The sequence below is a fragment of the Colobus angolensis genome, unplaced genomic scaffold (genome assembly GCF_000951035.1).
Source record: "Colobus angolensis palliatus isolate OR3802 unplaced genomic scaffold, Cang.pa_1.0 Scaffold5, whole genome shotgun sequence".
In the NCBI taxonomy this organism is placed as follows: Eukaryota; Metazoa; Chordata; class Mammalia; order Primates; family Cercopithecidae; genus Colobus; species Colobus angolensis.
This window is the reverse complement of record NW_012118487.1, coordinates 20,688,552-20,706,757: the sequence shown is the minus strand read 5'-3', so window position 1 is coordinate 20,706,757 and position 18,206 is coordinate 20,688,552. Positions and strand designations below refer to the sequence as shown.

Below are 18,206 nucleotides of genomic sequence, written 5' to 3'. Positions count from 1 at the left end.
GTTTGAAAAAAAAAAGCTTACAAACTATCACACTTTTAAATATTAGTAAACAGAGACACTATTGAAGTCTACTGAACACAATTTTGTTGCATATTTTCACAACTATTTGGCAATTTATATTAACTGCTATAAAGTATTTTAAAACTATGGAAAAAAGATCACATCATTATAAAGTGAGACACAGAGGATAATACTTTTGAAGGCACACTTCAAATACAAAATGAATGTCAAAGTGATGATTATCAATTGTAACTATTTTTGTTACAGTATGCTCATATTCTAAGCAAATAGGACAGTCTCAATCTGGGTGGGTATAGAATATTCTGGTCAATCTATATGAAAAGAGTTTAGCTAATAATATTCCTATAGTATTTCACTTTCTTATCTGAAGTCTGACGTCACTAGGATTTCATATAAGACCTCTGTATAGAGTCATCCATTTGAAATACATACAAACCAACATTAGATTCAGCTATGGTACTGCCAACTATATTTATTAACATTTTATTACTAAAATGAACATCTTAGCAATACATTCTCCCTTAAAGTAATAGCATCAATGCTATACTATACCCAAAAAGCAGACAGCCTTTTCCAATAGTACTGTCTTACTTTGTTCTTTTTAATTCACAGTCCCAACTGACATTACATTGTTTATTATTTTTTTCTTTTTTTCTTTTTTTTTAGAGACGGAGTCTTGCTCAGTCACCCAGGCGGGAGTGCAGTGGCGCGATCTTGACTCACTGCAAGCTCTGCCTCCCGGGTTCACGCCATTCTCCTGCCTCAGCCTCCGGAGTAGCTGGGACTACAGGCACCGGCCACTACGCCTGGCTAGTTTTTTTGTGTTTTTAGTAGAGACATTGTTTATTCTTAAGTCATTCAGGATTACATTTTTATTATGTTAATAGTTATTAATTGTATTTCATTAATGTATCACTGTTTAAAATGTTTAAAATGTCATTTTTCCTCTTGTTCCAAAAATAAATACCTCACTGTTTTACAAGTGATCTCGTTCACATAACAATTGGCTCCAATTTCAGTTAAATTAGGATGAAAAAAATTTAATAAAATGCTAAAAAGAATAATTATGAAGATTTAAGGATGAATTTGTCCTGGAACAAATTTTCAAATTTTAGCTTAACAATTTCAATTAATATATATTAGAATGAAAAATAAATATCGAAGAATTCAAACAGCAAGGAATAATAGAGCATCAGGGAAAAGACCAAGCTTTTAGAAGAATAAAAGTCTAGGCTTGAACCTTATATCTACCATTTACTCTGATATTTACACTCTTTCAATTTTATTTTCTGAAAATTGAGACTAATAATGTGTTAAGCTTTGTAAATATTAAATTAATGCATACAAACTACTAATATAGTTCTAGTTTACAATATGTATTTTAAAAATGGCACTAATTATTTTTATAGCCAGAAAAACATTCTAGTATTTGTCACCGATCATTATGCTACAAATAAATATATCTATTAAATTATATCATGTAAAAATAAACATTTTGAATAAAATATATGGTATATTTTAGGAAGATTATAAGATATGGAATAGGTGGTTGGAAAGCAGATTTTTGATAATTCCACTGTGACCTCTGACCCTTGACTTCTGATGCCAAATGTACATAAATTATGACCTTATTAATCTTCCAGTGTCATATCAGACTTAGGATTTTACTTTTTTCAACTGTTCCAATAAATATTTATTATGCTCCAATAGATTCTAAGGAAAAAGAAAATTGAGTGGTACATAGCTGGTGACTTCAAGGAGCTCAGAATCTAATGTGAAAGCCAGATGCATTCAAAATGGACTAAGTATGTAAAGAGAAACCTATTAAAAGCATGAAGGGAGCAAGAAGAGAAAACCAATAAATCACAAATGTTGCTAGTGAGAAGTCTTCATGGGGAATCTAACTTATAAACAGGTTGATATAGGACATAGGAACCCAAAAATTTAATTTCCCAAGGTATCTGAAGTATTACCTAGTTCTTCCTAAATTTAGAGATAAAGAATCCAAAGCTTCTGTTGTATAGGCATAGATGATCTCCAAAGATGGCCTTTATCAATGGCTTTCCTCACTGCATATTCATCCTGCTACTTACTCATAACAAAAGATGAATTTTCATCCTCCTCCCCTTGAATAGCCTATGTTTTTATGACTGTGACTAATAACATGTGGCAGAATGGCATTCAGGACATTCTAGTGCTAGTTCATGAGAAACCTTTCTTCCAACCACCATAAGAGAAACCCAAGCCACACAGAGAAGCCATTTGTCTATATCCCCTGCAGAGTTACCAGATGACATCCAAAATCAACTACCAAGCATGTGAGAGAACCGTTTTGAACTTCCAAATGACTCAAAATTAGGCATCCATTTTACTGCCATCACTTTAGAGACTCAAAGTGAGAAGCAGCCAGCTAGTAAAGTCACAATATGACATCGTAAGATAAAATAATAAACTGTGGTTTTAAGCCACTACATTTTGGGCTGGTTTTTAGTGAGTTGGTTTGCTGCAGAACAATGAATAGCTGGAAGGTCTCCAGGTTATACAATGAGTCAATGGTTAAGATGAAAAAAATATACAAGATCTTGAGTCAGGTCAAGTGTGTCTTTCATAACACCACGTCTTCAGATACACAGATACAGAACCTCCAAACAATCCCTTGTTCACAGGATTTTGCTGTAATTAATCACGTAAATCCTTCCAGTGTCCTTCCCCTACCGAGCATCTGATGCTAAATGTTGGCTTTAGCCTTAGGAAATGGTTATGTAAGCCTATAGAAGAATCTCAGAGAAAATCCTGAGGAATCATGCAGTAACCTGGCTCTGCACAGGAATGTTAATCTGTATTCCATCCATATTTCTCTGAGATTTTCTTTCTTATCCACTGACTTATTTTCCTTTCTGGATTTTTCATTAATCCCCTACTAGCCATCAGTTATTCTGAATCCAAACTTACTTTCCTGACTAATTTCCCAGTCTTGACCTACTGGTTTCTATTAAGTCTTGCTTGAAAGCAACAACCATCACTGTTGAATTATTTTTTCCACAAGACAGGAAGTGGAAAAATGGGTCCTAGTCTCAAATTCCACCCAAATAGAACATAATTACAAACACAACAAAAATTACAGAAAATGTTTTGGGCTCCTAATCTTCTCCAGGAAAGAAAAAATTGGGCCAGAAGTTTCACACTGAAAGGTCCTACTTTTTCCCAAGGAGAAGGTCAACCAGCCAAATATTCATAATTGGGGGAAGTATAAGTGACAGGGAGACCCCTGATTTTTAACCTTTCTACAACCATTTTATTTTCATTAAAATCTACATAATCAAAGTTTAATATGTTATTGTTCCACTTATTTATAAATACTTTTTTAATTTTTATATATATACACAGAAATATAAATAATATAATGATTTTGTAACTCTATGTAAGGAGTTGGGAGGGAAATTTTCTATGATTTTTGTTTTTTGTGATTATAATCTCCCACATCCTGTCAAACCAAACTTCAGAATTTTCCTATTATAGTTAATTTTTATTGCTTCCTCTATTTTGATAGATCAGCTAAATCATAAGGCATTGCTAGTTCTAAAGCTAAAAAATAGCAATGGCAGTCTGTTCTTTTTGGAAATACGTTATATATTATGGCATATATATGATCTCATTTACACATCTTATCTTAGAATGGGAAGAATGGCTAGCATAATAGTTAAGCCAATACATTTCACAAAAGAGGAAACTTTACTGTGTAGAAATATTGAACACATGATTTGATCACAAAATAGATTATTAGGTAAAGCTTTGTCTGGGTATAAAGGAATTATCTATATGAGACAAACTATCTGTTTCAAGCCCCCAAGTGTTACATTTATTACCCAAGTAGCACTCATTTTTCCATGTTGTGTACTAGAATCCTGAAAGAATTCATTTATAACACTTTGGTGAGCCCTTTATTTTTTACAGAGCATTTTACCCTCTCTGACTCACCACAGATTAAAAACATAAATAAAATAAATTGTGTCAAAAGGACAGTGTCATTGGGACAATTCCTCATTTGTCTCTGAAAGTCTCTGAAAATTGAGGTTAGAATCCCTCTGAATACATAGAGAATATGTACTGGTTAATTTTACATTGATATACAAAACTTATGATTCATTTATGTCAGAGAAAGGCACAAAGAAATACTTTGCCTCAATGAATAAATTAAGAACTTTTTTGTTTGTTTGTTTTATTATACTTTAAGTTCTAGGGTACATGTGCACAATGTGCAGGTTTGTTACATATGTATACATGTGCTATGTTGGTTTGCTGCACCCATCAACTTGTCATTTACATTAGGTATTTCTCCTAATGCTATCTCTCCCCTGGCCCTCACCTCCTGACAGGCCCTGGTGTGTGATGTCCCCTACCCTGTGTCCAGGTGATCTCATTGTTCAATTCCCACCTATGAGTGAGAACATGTGGTGTTTGGTTTTCTGTCCTTGTGATAGTTCGCTGAGAATGATGGTTTCCAGCTTCATCCATGTCCCTGCAAAGGACATGAACTCATCCTGTTTTATGGCTGCATAGTATTCCATGGTGTATATGTGCCATATTTTGCTAATCCAGTCTATCACTGATGAACATTTGGGTTGGTTTCAAGTCTTTGCTATTGTGAATAGTGCCACAATAAACATACATGTGCATGTGTCTTTATAGTAGCATGATTTATAATACTTTGGGCATATACCCAGTAATGGAATCGCTGGGTCAAACGGTATTTCTAGTTCTAGATCCCTGAGGAATTGCGACACTGTCTTCCACAATGGTCTCCCACCAACATTGTAAAAGCGTTCCTATTTCTCCACATCCTCTCCAGCATCTGTTGTTTCCTGACTTTAATGATCGCCATTCTAACCGGTATGAGATGATATCTCATTGTGGTAAGAACTTTTAAATATTAAGAATCTTCATTGTAACTATATAGACATTAACACATGTAAAAACATTTAAGAAAAATAGTGGTTTGAATTTATTACTTACTCACCCTCTACCAGCAACTGTTCTGAACACTTTACTCTCAATATCTGCAAGAGGTAAGTGATTCTATCACTCCCATTGTACAGATGGGAAAGTGAAGCAAAGAGAGATTACATAATCTGCTAAAGGTTACACAACTATTCAGAAGTACTCTTGGAATTTGAACCCTGGAAGTGTAGTCCAAAGCCTTCATTTGAAACCATTCCAGCATACCACAGGTCAGCAGCCATGATAGCCTATGGGCCAGGCCCACAACTTGTTTATGTAAATAAAGTTTTATTAGCCACACTCCTTCTTTTACATGTTATATCTCCTTTAGTGCTTACCACAGCAGAGTTGAATAGTTATGACTGAGGCCATAAGGCCTGAAAAGCTTAAAATATTCAGTCTCTGGTCTTTTACTGAAAAAGACCACTGTACTAAACTACCTTATACTATCCTATACCTCACCCACAAAAGAAGGCTTAAAAAAGTGAAAAAACAATATTTAATGGAATACTTCTCTATTTCCAAACAGGAAACAAAAAAAAAAACTTTTGTGCAGATGGAGAAAATGTTTCTTGTTCTTAAAGAACATTAATTTTAACAATGTTAATAGAATTTGCATAATTCTATTCTAAAATCTTTTTTTTTTTTTTTTTTTTTTTGAGACGGAGTCTCGCTCTGTCGCCCGGACTGGAGTGCAGTGGCCGGATCTCAGCTCACTGCAAGCTCCGCCTCCCGGGTTTACGCCATTCTCCTGCCTCAGCCTCCCGAGTAGCTGGGACTACAGGCGCCTGCCACCTCGCCCGGCTAGTTTTTTTGTATTTTTAGTAGAGACGGGGTTTCACTGTGTTAGCCAGGATGGTCTCGATCTCCTGACCTCGTGATCCGCCCGTCTCGGCCTCCCAAAGTGCTGGGATTACAGGCTTGAGCCACCGCGCCCGGCCTCTAAAATCTTAATGTCTCTAAATTTTCTAAGTACTTTTATTTTTCTTTTCTGACTATCAGTATCTCATCTAACTTTGGATATAATCTACAGATGAATTTATCATATTTTTAGAAAAAGAAATCACGATGTATATTCTGAAGCCAAGGAAAATAAGATTATAAAAAGCTTTATGATGTACTATACAGAAAAAGTTTTAGACACAGGTTGCAAATATCTATTCTACATTTTCATGATCCTCAATTTAAAGTGAAAATCAAAGGTTAAATTAAGGTCAAGCACCTCTAAGTACTAAAAACATGCTTCTAATCCTAGAATGCTTCTTAGATTAGTAAATCAAAACTTTAGATATTGTTTACTGATTAAGCAAAATAACAATACCAATATCTCCATATTTATTTTGCATTCTTTGTAAAAATTTATGTTTCCATATGTGCAATAAATGTAAACATTAATACATTTGTATTATATTAATAATGTAAAAATATTTATAGTATTTCCGTATTTATTTTACATTTGATATTTATAATGGCATTATCTTAGTGTTTATAATTCATAATTTTAAATCATCTATGATGCTAAATACTGAATATAGTTTATAAGACTAATTATATCATCAAATATAAATAAAAAATAAATTTATATAACATATAAATGTTAAATGCATGTCAGTCTGATTAAATATTTTCACATAGAGTCAACAAAAATACAGAGCTGTTCAAAATTTCAACCAAATACTGTGTAAAATAAAGAACGGTCATCATAAATGAAAGTAAAATAATAGTTATCTTTTTAAGAAAGTGCTGTCCTGAAAAATGGTGCATTCATTGTTTCATTATTGCATCAAGAATATATTTCTGTGCTTTTTTCCCCCTCTAGTAGCAAAAATAAGCTATTTTGTATTGTATACTGGTTAGGGATTGAGGAGGATGTATTTATCACTGACCTTTAATTATTTCCCTCTGAGTTCTTTATTGTGATTAATACCTGTGAATACGTTTTTTGAACATATCTGTTTTTAGACACAAACTAAAAGCTGTTTTGTTCCCACTGAGTTTTTGTTTTTGTTTTTAAAACGCTATTTTTAATTTATTTCCTCGTTGTCATTTGGTCTCTACATGTATAAATTGAGAATCTGATGCATAGTTGCTGTTATTTGTAGTAATAGTGTTACATTCATAGTTCATGGTTTCTAAAATCTTTGAACTAAAATATGATTCATTCTTATCCAAAAGCTTTGCTTTGTGACTATTATATTCTTTATTATCTCTTTAACATTATATAAACAGAAGACTTTCAAAACTCCCTTTGCACTATTCAAAAATTTAGTATGTGTATATATTGGGGTTTGTCCCAATATTTGGTTTTAGATTTAACCTTTTTCAAAACACTGAAATAATACTGCCAAATAATCAACCTGAAAGTCAAAAGAGAATTACAATAATCAGCAAAGGGGCACGTGGAAGATAGCAGCTAACAACAGTTCCCAGGAATCCACTTGAGTTTGCAGTGGCAGTACGTGATTCTCCCCCTTTTTTAGCAAAGATTTATCATTTGTCTATAGGTACAAAATAAATTATGCCAAAATTTAGCAGCAACAGCAGAAATCTGGGCATGATTTAGTTGAATGCTGCTGCCTGCAACTCTTCCACGTGGCTGAAACCAAGGTGTCAACCAGGGCTGCCTGCTCCGCTGAAGTCTTGATCAATTGTCTTCCAATACTTCACGTATTTGGGGGCAGGATTTTGGGGCAGGATTTTGTTCCTGGCTAAGTTTTGAACTGAGGGCTTCAGTTTCTCACTGACTCAGTTCAAGTTCCTTGCCACATGGGCCTCTCCACTGGGCAACTCACATCTTGGCTTCCCTTAATGTGGGAACTCCAAGAGAGCGTGAGAGTGTGGGTAATATAGCATGTGATCTTTTTAAAGCTGATTTCAAAATGACATCCTATCGCTATAGCACTGTTTTGGGAGAAGTGAGTCACTAGCCCGAATTTGAGCACAAAAGCATGAATACCAGAATGTCGGGATCATGGCGGCCATCTTAGAGGCTCTCCTCCACCCAGGGAGGGCAAGGAGTTGCTGGAAAATCTCTGGAAACTCTTTTTCTCATTTGACAAAATAGTGATTCATTTTTTCTATTGTCAGGATTTTCAAAGAAAGAGAGGTCAAATCTCACTCATTTCCTTTAAAAAAATTTTATGGATACATAATATATACATATTTATAGAGTACCCATAATGTTTTGATACAAGTTTACAATGTGTAATGATCAATCAGGGAAATTGAAATATCCGTCACCTCAAGCATGTATCATTTTTGGTTTAGGAACATTCCAATTCCATTCTTAGTTATTTTGAAATATACAATAAGTTATTGTTAACTAAAATTGCCCTATTGTGCACTCATTTTGTTTAATTTCAAATTCAGTAAACTTTGCTGTGTGATCCTGTACTATTTGGCAGCACTTCTAAAGCTATTTGTCATGAAGAACCAGTTTTTTCCCCCCAGTCGATTACAGAACAAACCTTTTATAAAATACAAGAAAATTAACCACGTAAAAATTGAAATAAAAAGAAAGACATGCAAAATACAAAAGTAAATTCATTGCTATTAGAATGAATCAATATATAATTTTTTTCTGTCAAGTTGCTGTGAAAGCTTTTCCAATGCTGACACTCAATTTCTGCACCCATCCCACACAGGTTACAGAGCAGCACCACTCTGTGGACAATTCTTTGAGCCACATTGATCTCTATGACATAGAGAAATGTAGTTAGAGATGTGTCTCCCAGACTTGCTGCCTCAAAGTTTGCAGTTTCTGATAAAAATCTATGAATTCAACCAGTAATAAAATGTCACATCTCCAAAAGTCTGTGAATATTTCAGTAATTTGATAACTGGGAAAAGTACAATTAAATCATTTTTGTTTATGATAAAGGGAGATAAACACAATAACAATATTTTGCTTCTTTCTTTTTGTTTTTTAGAGATGAAGTCTTACTCTGTGCCCAGGTGGGAATTCAGTAGCATGACCACAGCTCCCTGCAATCTTGAATTCCTGGGATCAAGAGATCTTCCTACCTCAGCCTTGAAAGCAGCTAGGACTACAAGTGCACACCACCACACTTGGTCAATATTTTACTTCTATTTTGTATGTGATTTAGGACATATATCTATTCTTCTCTCTTGCATTAGTCTATGCCTATCAAGCAGCTATCAACAAATGTAGCCATGGAAGATAAATATGTTTGCACATTTAAAAACTTACATTAAAATGAATCACAGCATTAACAAGAAAAGAGACGCCAAGCCATTGAAAGACATCGAGGGAAATGTCATATTACTAAGTGAAAGAAATCAGTCTACAATGGCTGTATACTGTATTATTCCAACAGTATGGCATTCTGGAAAAGGTAAAACTATTGCGGCATGAAAAGATCAATAGTTGCCAGGGTTTGGGTGGGAAGAAGAATGAGGCAGAGCCAAGAGGATTTGGGGAACAGAAAAACTATTTAGTGCCATACTATAATGGTGGATACAGGCCATTATACTTTTGTCCAAATGAGTAGAATGAACAATATCAACAGTGAACTATAATGTAAACTATAGATTTGGGAGGCTAATGATATGTCCAGAAGGTTTATTAATTGTAACAAAGTGGGATCACTCTGGTAGGGATGTTGATTATGGGAGACCTGAGCACTGGAGGCAGATAGTATATGAGAAAACTCTGTACCTTCTGCTTGCTCAGTATTGCTGGGAACCTAAAGCTGTTCTAAAAAATAAAAGTATAGTATATTAAAAAATATAAAAAGTTTATAACATAGCTATTATTATATAGTTTGCATTTTATATCTCTAATTATAATGAACTACACACATTAGAAGATTTTAAATAATGCTTACACTCTATGCAATGGAAAACAATGTAAAAATTGTACCGTGTATGTTCACAAATATCCCCTATAACAATAATCTACAAAATAAACAATTTTTTAAAACTGTACAAACTGCTTATTTTCTTAGGTGTCCACTAATTAATTAGGCTTATGCCGCAATGTGAAACTATTTTTTGCGTTAGCCGATATAATAGACAATAATGTATAACAAGAAAGTCAAAAAGATGTGATTTCAGACATCAAAAACTAAAAATTAGAAACATTTTAAATTTTATATATTCTTTTGATAACTTAGCTTGCTATTTTTATATCCTTTTAGAAACATATGAATAAATATATATTTACTGTAATTAAGTCAAGTCTGTACATGAGATTAAAATGAATATCTGGCAATCTGAGACTTCTGTGCAAAAATATGCATGGAATTGAGTTGATATTTTAGATATTGCATTAAAATATGCCAATTGAGATCAAAATAAGAAGCAAAAAATTGTACAGATGAAATAAACCAGGAGGTTTCTCATTTCATTTTATATTAAGTGACTTTAAATAATATATGTATCTAAAATAATGAGATTCCTTCAATATGTATTTCATGATTTGAAAATGTCAGTTTTAAAAGGATAATAATTTTCATAAAATATAGAGATAGGTTTTCAAAGGATAATCATTGTACATAAACACACAGACTCCAAAATTCTTTAGAGGCAAATAATCCTGCATTGTCTACAATTTTGCACTAATGTTATCTCAACTATAACAGAAAAAAAGCTATAGCCCAAACAAAAAGTGTAGAAATGAAACTCAAGGAAATGCACAAGATGTTCTTATCTAATTGCATCTTAGCTCAAACTACCAGAACATTTTTAAGAGAACAAGATTCCCTTTAGAATAATCCTGTGTACAGAAAGACAATATCTATATTACATGTGTTTTAAGTTAGAAAAACAGAAAGTTGCTTCAAACATCTAAGACATAAAATGCTGCTTCCCTGTTCCTTCTTTTGAATAAAAGGAAAAGAATGATTTTCTAACGTGGCCCAATACTAAAATTAAACAAATAATTGGTTTTATTGATGCTCTGTCCTCCTCATTTGCACCTTAATATGGCCCAAAGTTAAGTAAGTTTTAAATGTTATAGAAGAAAATATCACTATTGGTAACCATTGTAAAGTATTTTATACATTTAATTTCATTATTTATTGCACTAAGTACTTGCAGGTGAGTCCATTCATAAATGTAAGAGAGGAAAGAAAGATGGAAGGAAGGAAGGAAGAAAAGAAAAAAGGAGGCAACAGGAAGAGGAAACGTGACTTTAGTTTAACAAATTATTCCTTTAACAGCTTTATACCATAACATGGTAGCCTCTAACCACTGCAAGATGAAATACATAAACATAGTCTCTGCTCTCATGTAATTTACATTCTATAGAAAGAGTCATGGTAGCAACATAATGTAGCTACATGTTAATACAAAATGTTAAACCTTCCTTAGTTTGACATGATCCGGGTCAGAATGCATGCTATGAGAGCGATGGCTTAGGTATGATGTTTCCTGCAGAAGTATTAACAAAAAGACAGAGATGCAAGAATGTATGAGAAATCTAGAAACTACAGGCACTATCAGATCAGAAACTCTGTATTATCAGGTCATAATGTTTATTACGTACGTGTATACCTATGTGTATCAAAATCACACAGGTCATAACTCTGTGTGTGTGTGTTTGTGTGTGTGTGTGTGTGCAGAGGGATCTGGAGTATTGGGAAGGAATGGGGATGGGTGTAGGTATAGCAAAAGATAAAGTTGTCTGAGGTGAAATAGATAGGCAAACTCATAATCAGAGTTGGTTTTGCAAGATATGTATTTCTTATTTATTTCCAGATTCAAAGCAAGCCTAAGTATTTTAAGGTTGATGTATGCATTCTGGAAAAATCAACACATTAATATATTTTCATGAATCCTTAATACCTAGAGAGAGTTCAGGTATTAAGTTTTTATTGAATAATAATAATAATAATAACCCATAATCACCCTATGATGCAGGTATCATCCTTTACCTGAATTTACAGATAAGAGGTTAATTTTATTATGCTTCAATTTTCTAATGTTTAATTTCCAAGTGCAAGTAGCAATCTGCTATGGAAAATAATTTAGGAATCTTAACCTAAATTATTATTGTGTATTGATTTACTCAGCAAATACTTACAGTCCTCTTATATTGCAGCTCTAGGCAAAAAGTAAAGTGCCCCCTGTGTGCCTGGAGCTTACAGTCTGACTCTAGGGCTTTGTACTCAATACAGTTCTATATAATTTTTATAAATAAGAGAGCAGTTCTACAATCACTGGGAAGATCTCTGTTTTTCTAAATTTATTCTATTTTGGTGTTTACATTTTATTCTTTGCATCTCCAAATGATATCTGGGCAAATCAAAAAAAAAAAAAAAAAAAAGAAGACCTCTCTACCATGTACAACAGTATATGTGCAGAAAAATCTTAGATGCAGGCTCAAAGATACAGTCAAATATAAGAAAAGGAAACATTGAAACACCTGTGAATATCTGAGGTACATTTTGAAAACACAGAACTAAACCTTATCTCTTTCCTCTTAAAAATGTGCTAGTCTTCACAACTTTCAAAACTATTAACGACTTTTCAAAGCTTCCCACAAAATTGTTTTGTCAGTATCCATTCATGAGGAACGACCTATATCCTTGATAGAATCTAATTTATGCTCCTTGCTGTGTTTCCTCTTAACATTCCTGGATTTAATTATCTGGAATAAACTGTTCCTCTTGACAAGAAATACTGTTTCTTGGTTTAATTCCATGTCTATAGAAATTTAGAATCAGCATCCAATAGAAACGGGGAAAAATCTTTATAGACTAAATACTTCAAGAAAATAGATGTCCATGGAACATGGTGAAAAGGGCCATTTCCTTAGTCTTCATCAGTGATTAGATGTCAAAAACACATAAGAAAGAAAAAAATCAAATTTAATAGTCAACTTCTCTGTGAATGTGTGATTAATAATGCCAGTCAATTGAATCTTGTAAGCAGTTCAGAAAGTTGTTAATAACAGTTCAGGGGAAAGCAAATTCAATATCAAACACTTTTAAGCAAAAGTAAATGGGATTTTATGGTGTTGGCAACTGTAATGTATTTTGAGTAGTGCTGAGCTACTTTATACATTAGCATAGTTGTTTATGGACTTGGTGATATGATATTTAAAACGTACTATAATGTAGGTATTAAATTAGATCAGAAACTGTGCCTACCAGTTTCAGGGTGGGAGGCCATATGTGCTATAAAGATAAAAGGATTTAGACAGTTGAAAAAGCAGTGAGTAGAGTTTAAAATCCCTACAATGAAGAAGTTGAGAGAATCTGCTGTCTGCGGGGAGTAGGTAATTTCTCACCAAGCAGAGTTCTTGCAAAATGCATAGATGGCAAATTTGCCTTTAACAGATGTTCTCCACTCCCACCATTTTCCAAACCTGAGTACTATTCATGGATTTTGGCCTTAGAACTATATATGTCCCTAATATTCAACTGCTTACTCTCTAAGTTAGTTCACCTTGCAGGTGAAGAGACAATTTGCCATCAGTACTGTCTGATTTATGTTCTGTTGCCCTAGTGACTGAGGAAGTGACAAGGCATAAGAAGGTCAGTTGACACTAAGGAATGCCACTTGCAAACAAGTTTCCAATTGTCCCAACAATTAGTTATTCGATGATTAACTTTCCTTTTATATTGCAAACATTCCCTGAGAACATGCAATGGGTCATTCCTAAGAAGCAATTACAGCAATCTTGAGCAGTACTACACTCTTATTAACGGGAATGAGCCTTTCTCTCATCTCCACCCAAAGGAAATAGAAAGGACAAAGAGTCATTTAAGATCATATGGCATTTTACAAAAGCAGAGCTCTAGGAGGGATATCTAAACAGAATGTTTAAAAATCTATAGGGCAGCTTGAGGGATTAGGTTAAGAGTGAAATTTAGAAGAGTAAGCGGAATGACAAAAACAACAGCTGCCATGCAATTTTGACTCAGATTTTGATGGTAGTCATACTATCTACCTCTACCTACCTGAGATAGAAAAAACAAATGACATGTTAGATTATCTCTTGCAAGGAGGCTGGGAGGAGGCACACCCACCAGAAGTCAAAAGGAGATCTTGAGATTATTGTTTTCTCTGCCAACTTCTTATCTTATCTTGATGATTATGTCCTATATTCTTCTTCTTCTTCTTCTTCTTCTTCTTCTTCTTTTTTTTCTCTGAGATTGAGTTTTGCTCTTGTTGCCCAGGCTGGAGTGCAATGGTGCGATCTCGGCTCACTGCAATCTCCGCCTGCCTCCCAGATTCAAGCAATTCTCCTACCTCAGCCTCCCGAGTAGCTGAGATTACAGATGTCCTATATTTTTGATGATGATATCCTATATTCTTCAAAGAATACTTCTTTGAAGCTCACCCAATAAATTCCTGTTTTTGCTCTTATGCTGGCTTTTGAGGCAGCATGGCATAGCAGAAAATCTAGAAATAATACAGACAAGTGAAAGTTCTAGCTCAACAACTAACTGGTGAAGGTCACTGAAAAACTTATATACTTTCAGCTTCAATTTCTTCAACTGAAAAACTGTGAATAATATCACCTTTGCTGGGCTTTGAAGATATTACCACATGGAACACATAAATACACCAAACACAATTTCTGGCATTTAACAAACTTTCAGTAAATAAAGTGTTGATGTCTTCTTTTTTTTTTTTACTATGAAATACCGTTAAAAGGAAAAAAAAAAGTCAGTGGCTCTCCTGTTAACACTATAGAGAGTCAACTCTCCATTCATATATTCACTCACTCACTCAGGCATATTATGTTCATGTGTAGTTAATATAAAATAAAGACAACACTAACACATTATTTAGATATTTCTGCCACAACCCCACAAAAAATGGAAAAGCCAAACCAAGGATGGAAAAATACTTTTACAACAGGACTAATTTGTCATTAAAATCTCCATCTGGAGAATTCAAATGGGAACTCTGTGAATGACTAAAGATACAGTAGCAACATCAGTAGCTGGAATACCCTGGGAAAGAGAGAGGCAATGAGGGAGCCAAAAATAGGAGAAAGTCAAAAGGATGGCTAAGTAAAATCTACAGCTAATATGAAATTGTAAAGGAGAAAATATATAGATACAGACCTCATGAGGCAGTAGGAGTAGGGAAAGCAGAATTGAATTTTATTAAGATATAGGTGGAAACCAAAAGAACTGTCTAGCTTCTGTCTCATCTCCTGAATGGCATTTCATTCCAGCCTTTCTAATGTCAAGCTGTATAGTATAGCTTTGCTCCTCCCATGAATTCTCAGTGCATCTCTCTTATCAACACCTGCATCATCAGACTCAGTATCCAATACTTAGGGTACCCAAGTTAATCTCTGTCCTGAAAAATCCAAATCTCACAAATACATCATCTGAGTGGTAATTTACTTTAAATACTTTGGTACGAAGAGTTTGAAGCACATGTGTGCAACTTACGCTTAAAAGGTGCTTAGCACTTGATTAATTAGCATTTGAAATCCCCTAATCAAGAATCAACATTCATGTCATAGAAATCTGCACAAGATAGGTAGTTAATTAACTAGTGTAAGTTAGTCATATGGTTGGATAGAAAAAATGTGAGCCCCAAACCCCTTGTGTGATCTGTTTGGTTTTATGCCAAATCTTTTACAGAAGTTGCCCAATATGACCAGAAGATCAGTTGGTTTTGCCTTTACATGGCAATTTTGTAAACTACAGCTGACAGGCCAAATCTGTCTATTGACTGTAAATAAAGTTGTGTTATAATTGTTTACATATTGTCCATGACTGCTTTGGGGACTTCCACAACACAGTTTAATAGTTATGAGGAATATCAATGGAAAGATATTCAAGCACATAAGAGCAGGCAATATAACAGTTTTATGCTTGTTTACTAAAATGAAATTGGATGAATTTAGACTAAGATTTTCTTATTCTCAATTCTTGGTGAGGTTGTTGGGCAGGGACCTATAGCCTTCCTTGATCTTTGGTCAGTTCTTAGTAGCAATACAAATCCAAAAAGAGTGCCACGCTGGAAGTTTTTCTTCCAGGAAGAGAGGAAGTGAGGGAGGGAGGGAGGGAGAGAGGGAGGAAGGGAGGACAGAGGGGGAACAAAGGGAGGGAAGGAAGGAAAGAAGGGAGGGGAGAGAGAATAATAAAGATAGAGAGTGTGTGTATGAGAGAGAGAGAATGGCCAACCATGATACTGGAAACTGATCTGACTTCACAACTCAGGCCCAATGTGATTTTATACTTCTTGGGTTCACAGATAAGCCATAATGTTCTCCTGTTGGATATTAACAATCTTAAAGAACATTCGCTTTAGACAAGGTCATTATAAAAACTTCAAAATAGCAAAGAGCCCCCTCTCACAAAATGAATGAGGGGTACTTTAACTAATTACAGCTTTATGGGTGCCCTAGGCTGTTCTTCCTACAGATAAGATGTATTGAGATAGCTAGTCATAGAATTGCCATAAAATTTCTGTCAACACCCAACCCAAAGCAAACCTCTACTTCCTCAGACTTTCCCTAAGATTCCTCAAACCAGGCCCAAATCCTATGTCAGGTTCTTTGTCACCTGCTCCTACTGAGATGCCCCACAGTTCCCCACTGTGTGCATTCTCTCTTGCTGCAGTGAGTAACGAATTCAACTTGCTCAACTCTAAGTATTCCTGTGACTGGATGAAGCCCGCTAATGTGGCCTTTCCTTTCCCAGTGTTTCTATCTACAATATAGCTGAGTGTACAACCTGGTATCTGCATGCAGACTGCTCAGCTGTGTGAAGGACTGTATTACCACTTTGTTTAGACACCTAAGTATGTCCTTTCATTTCAGGTTCATTTTATACTTACATTCAGGGGCAGGTTTAGTTTAGGACTTTTGCTAGTGTTGTGAGAAGTCAGGGACCCCAAATGGAGGGACCGGCTGGAGCCAAGGCAGAAGAATATAAATTGTGAAGATTTCATGGACATTTATCAGTTCCCCAAATTAATACTTGTATAATTTCTTACACCTGTCTTTACTGCAATCTCTGAACATAAATTGTGAAGATTTCATGGACATTTATCACTTCCTCAATCAATACAAATTTCTTATGGCTGTCTTTACTTTAATCTCTTAATCACGTTATCTTCGTAAGCTGAAAATGTACGTCACCTCAGGACCATTATTGTAAAAATGGATTGTAAAACATTTGTGTTTGAACAATATGAAATCAGTACACCCTGAAAAAGAACAGAATAACAGCAATTTTCAGGGAACAAGGAAAGATAACCATGAGGTCTGACTGCCTGTGGGGTTGGGCAGAACACAGCCATAGTTTTCTTCTCTCAGAAAGTCTATAGATGGATGTGCGAGTAGGAGAAATATCACTGAATTATTTTCCCAGCAAGGAATAATCCTGGGGAAGGAATGCACTCCTGGGGGTAGGTCTATAGATGGCTGCTCTGGGAGTGTCTGTCTCATATGGTTGAGATAAGGATTGAAATATGCCCTGGTCTCCTGCAGTACCCTCAGGCTTACTAGGATTGGGAAATTCCAGCCTGGTAAATTCTAGTCAGACCAGTTATCTTCTCTCGAGCCCTGTTTCCTGTTAAGATGTTTATCAAGACAATGTGTGCACAGCGGAACATAGACTGTCATCAGTAATTCTAATTTTGCCTTGCCTTGTGATCTTTATTGCCCTCTGAAGCATGTGATCCTTGTGACCTACTCCCTGTTCATACACCCCCTCCCATTTCAAAATCCCTAATAAAAACTTGCTGGTTTTGCAGCTCAGGGTTGTCATCATGGTCCTTGCAATAAGTGATGACACCCCCTGAGACCCAGCTGTAAAATTTCTCTCTTTGTACTCTTTCTCTTTATTTCTCAGACCAGCTGACTCTTAGGAAAATAGAAAGAACCTACATTGAAATATTGGGGGCTGGTTCCCCCGATAGCTAGTATAATTGTCTACTTGAAATGCTGTGGTCAAACTAGGTTATGTCATTCAGCAGAGTATTGAATCTACATGAATGATCATGAATGATGTGAAACCCATTGATAAAATGTATATTAATTTCAGAAGGATAGGGATAACAAAAGAGGATAATAGAAACTTATATAAGTCATTAATTTTCTTTGTTCATAGTTCCTGAACATCAGTTATAACACTGAAGTCTTAGAAGTTAGTTTCTTTAGCTTCATGGTTTTTAAACATAAATTGTTATGTTACTTTTTTTTACCAAGATCACCAAATGTTAAATAATGAAACAATGCCTAGGTA

General features: G+C 34.8%; 1 protein-coding gene across 8 annotated transcripts in view; it reads right to left on the bottom strand.

Annotated features, from left to right (window-relative positions):
* Nucleotides 1-18,206, bottom strand: part of SPOCK3 (sparc/osteonectin, cwcv and kazal-like domains proteoglycan (testican) 3) — a 488,523-nt gene that overhangs the window by 309,215 nt on the left and 161,102 nt on the right. The window contains exon 3 of one of the 8 annotated variants that reach the window (XM_011959648.1): nt 16,451-16,459. The exons of the other annotated variants lie outside the window; for them this stretch is intronic. Within the exon in view, the coding sequence (XP_011815038.1) occupies nt 16,451-16,459 (9 nt within the window). The remainder of the gene's footprint in view (nt 1-16,450; nt 16,460-18,206) is intronic. 8 annotated transcript variants of the gene reach the window in all.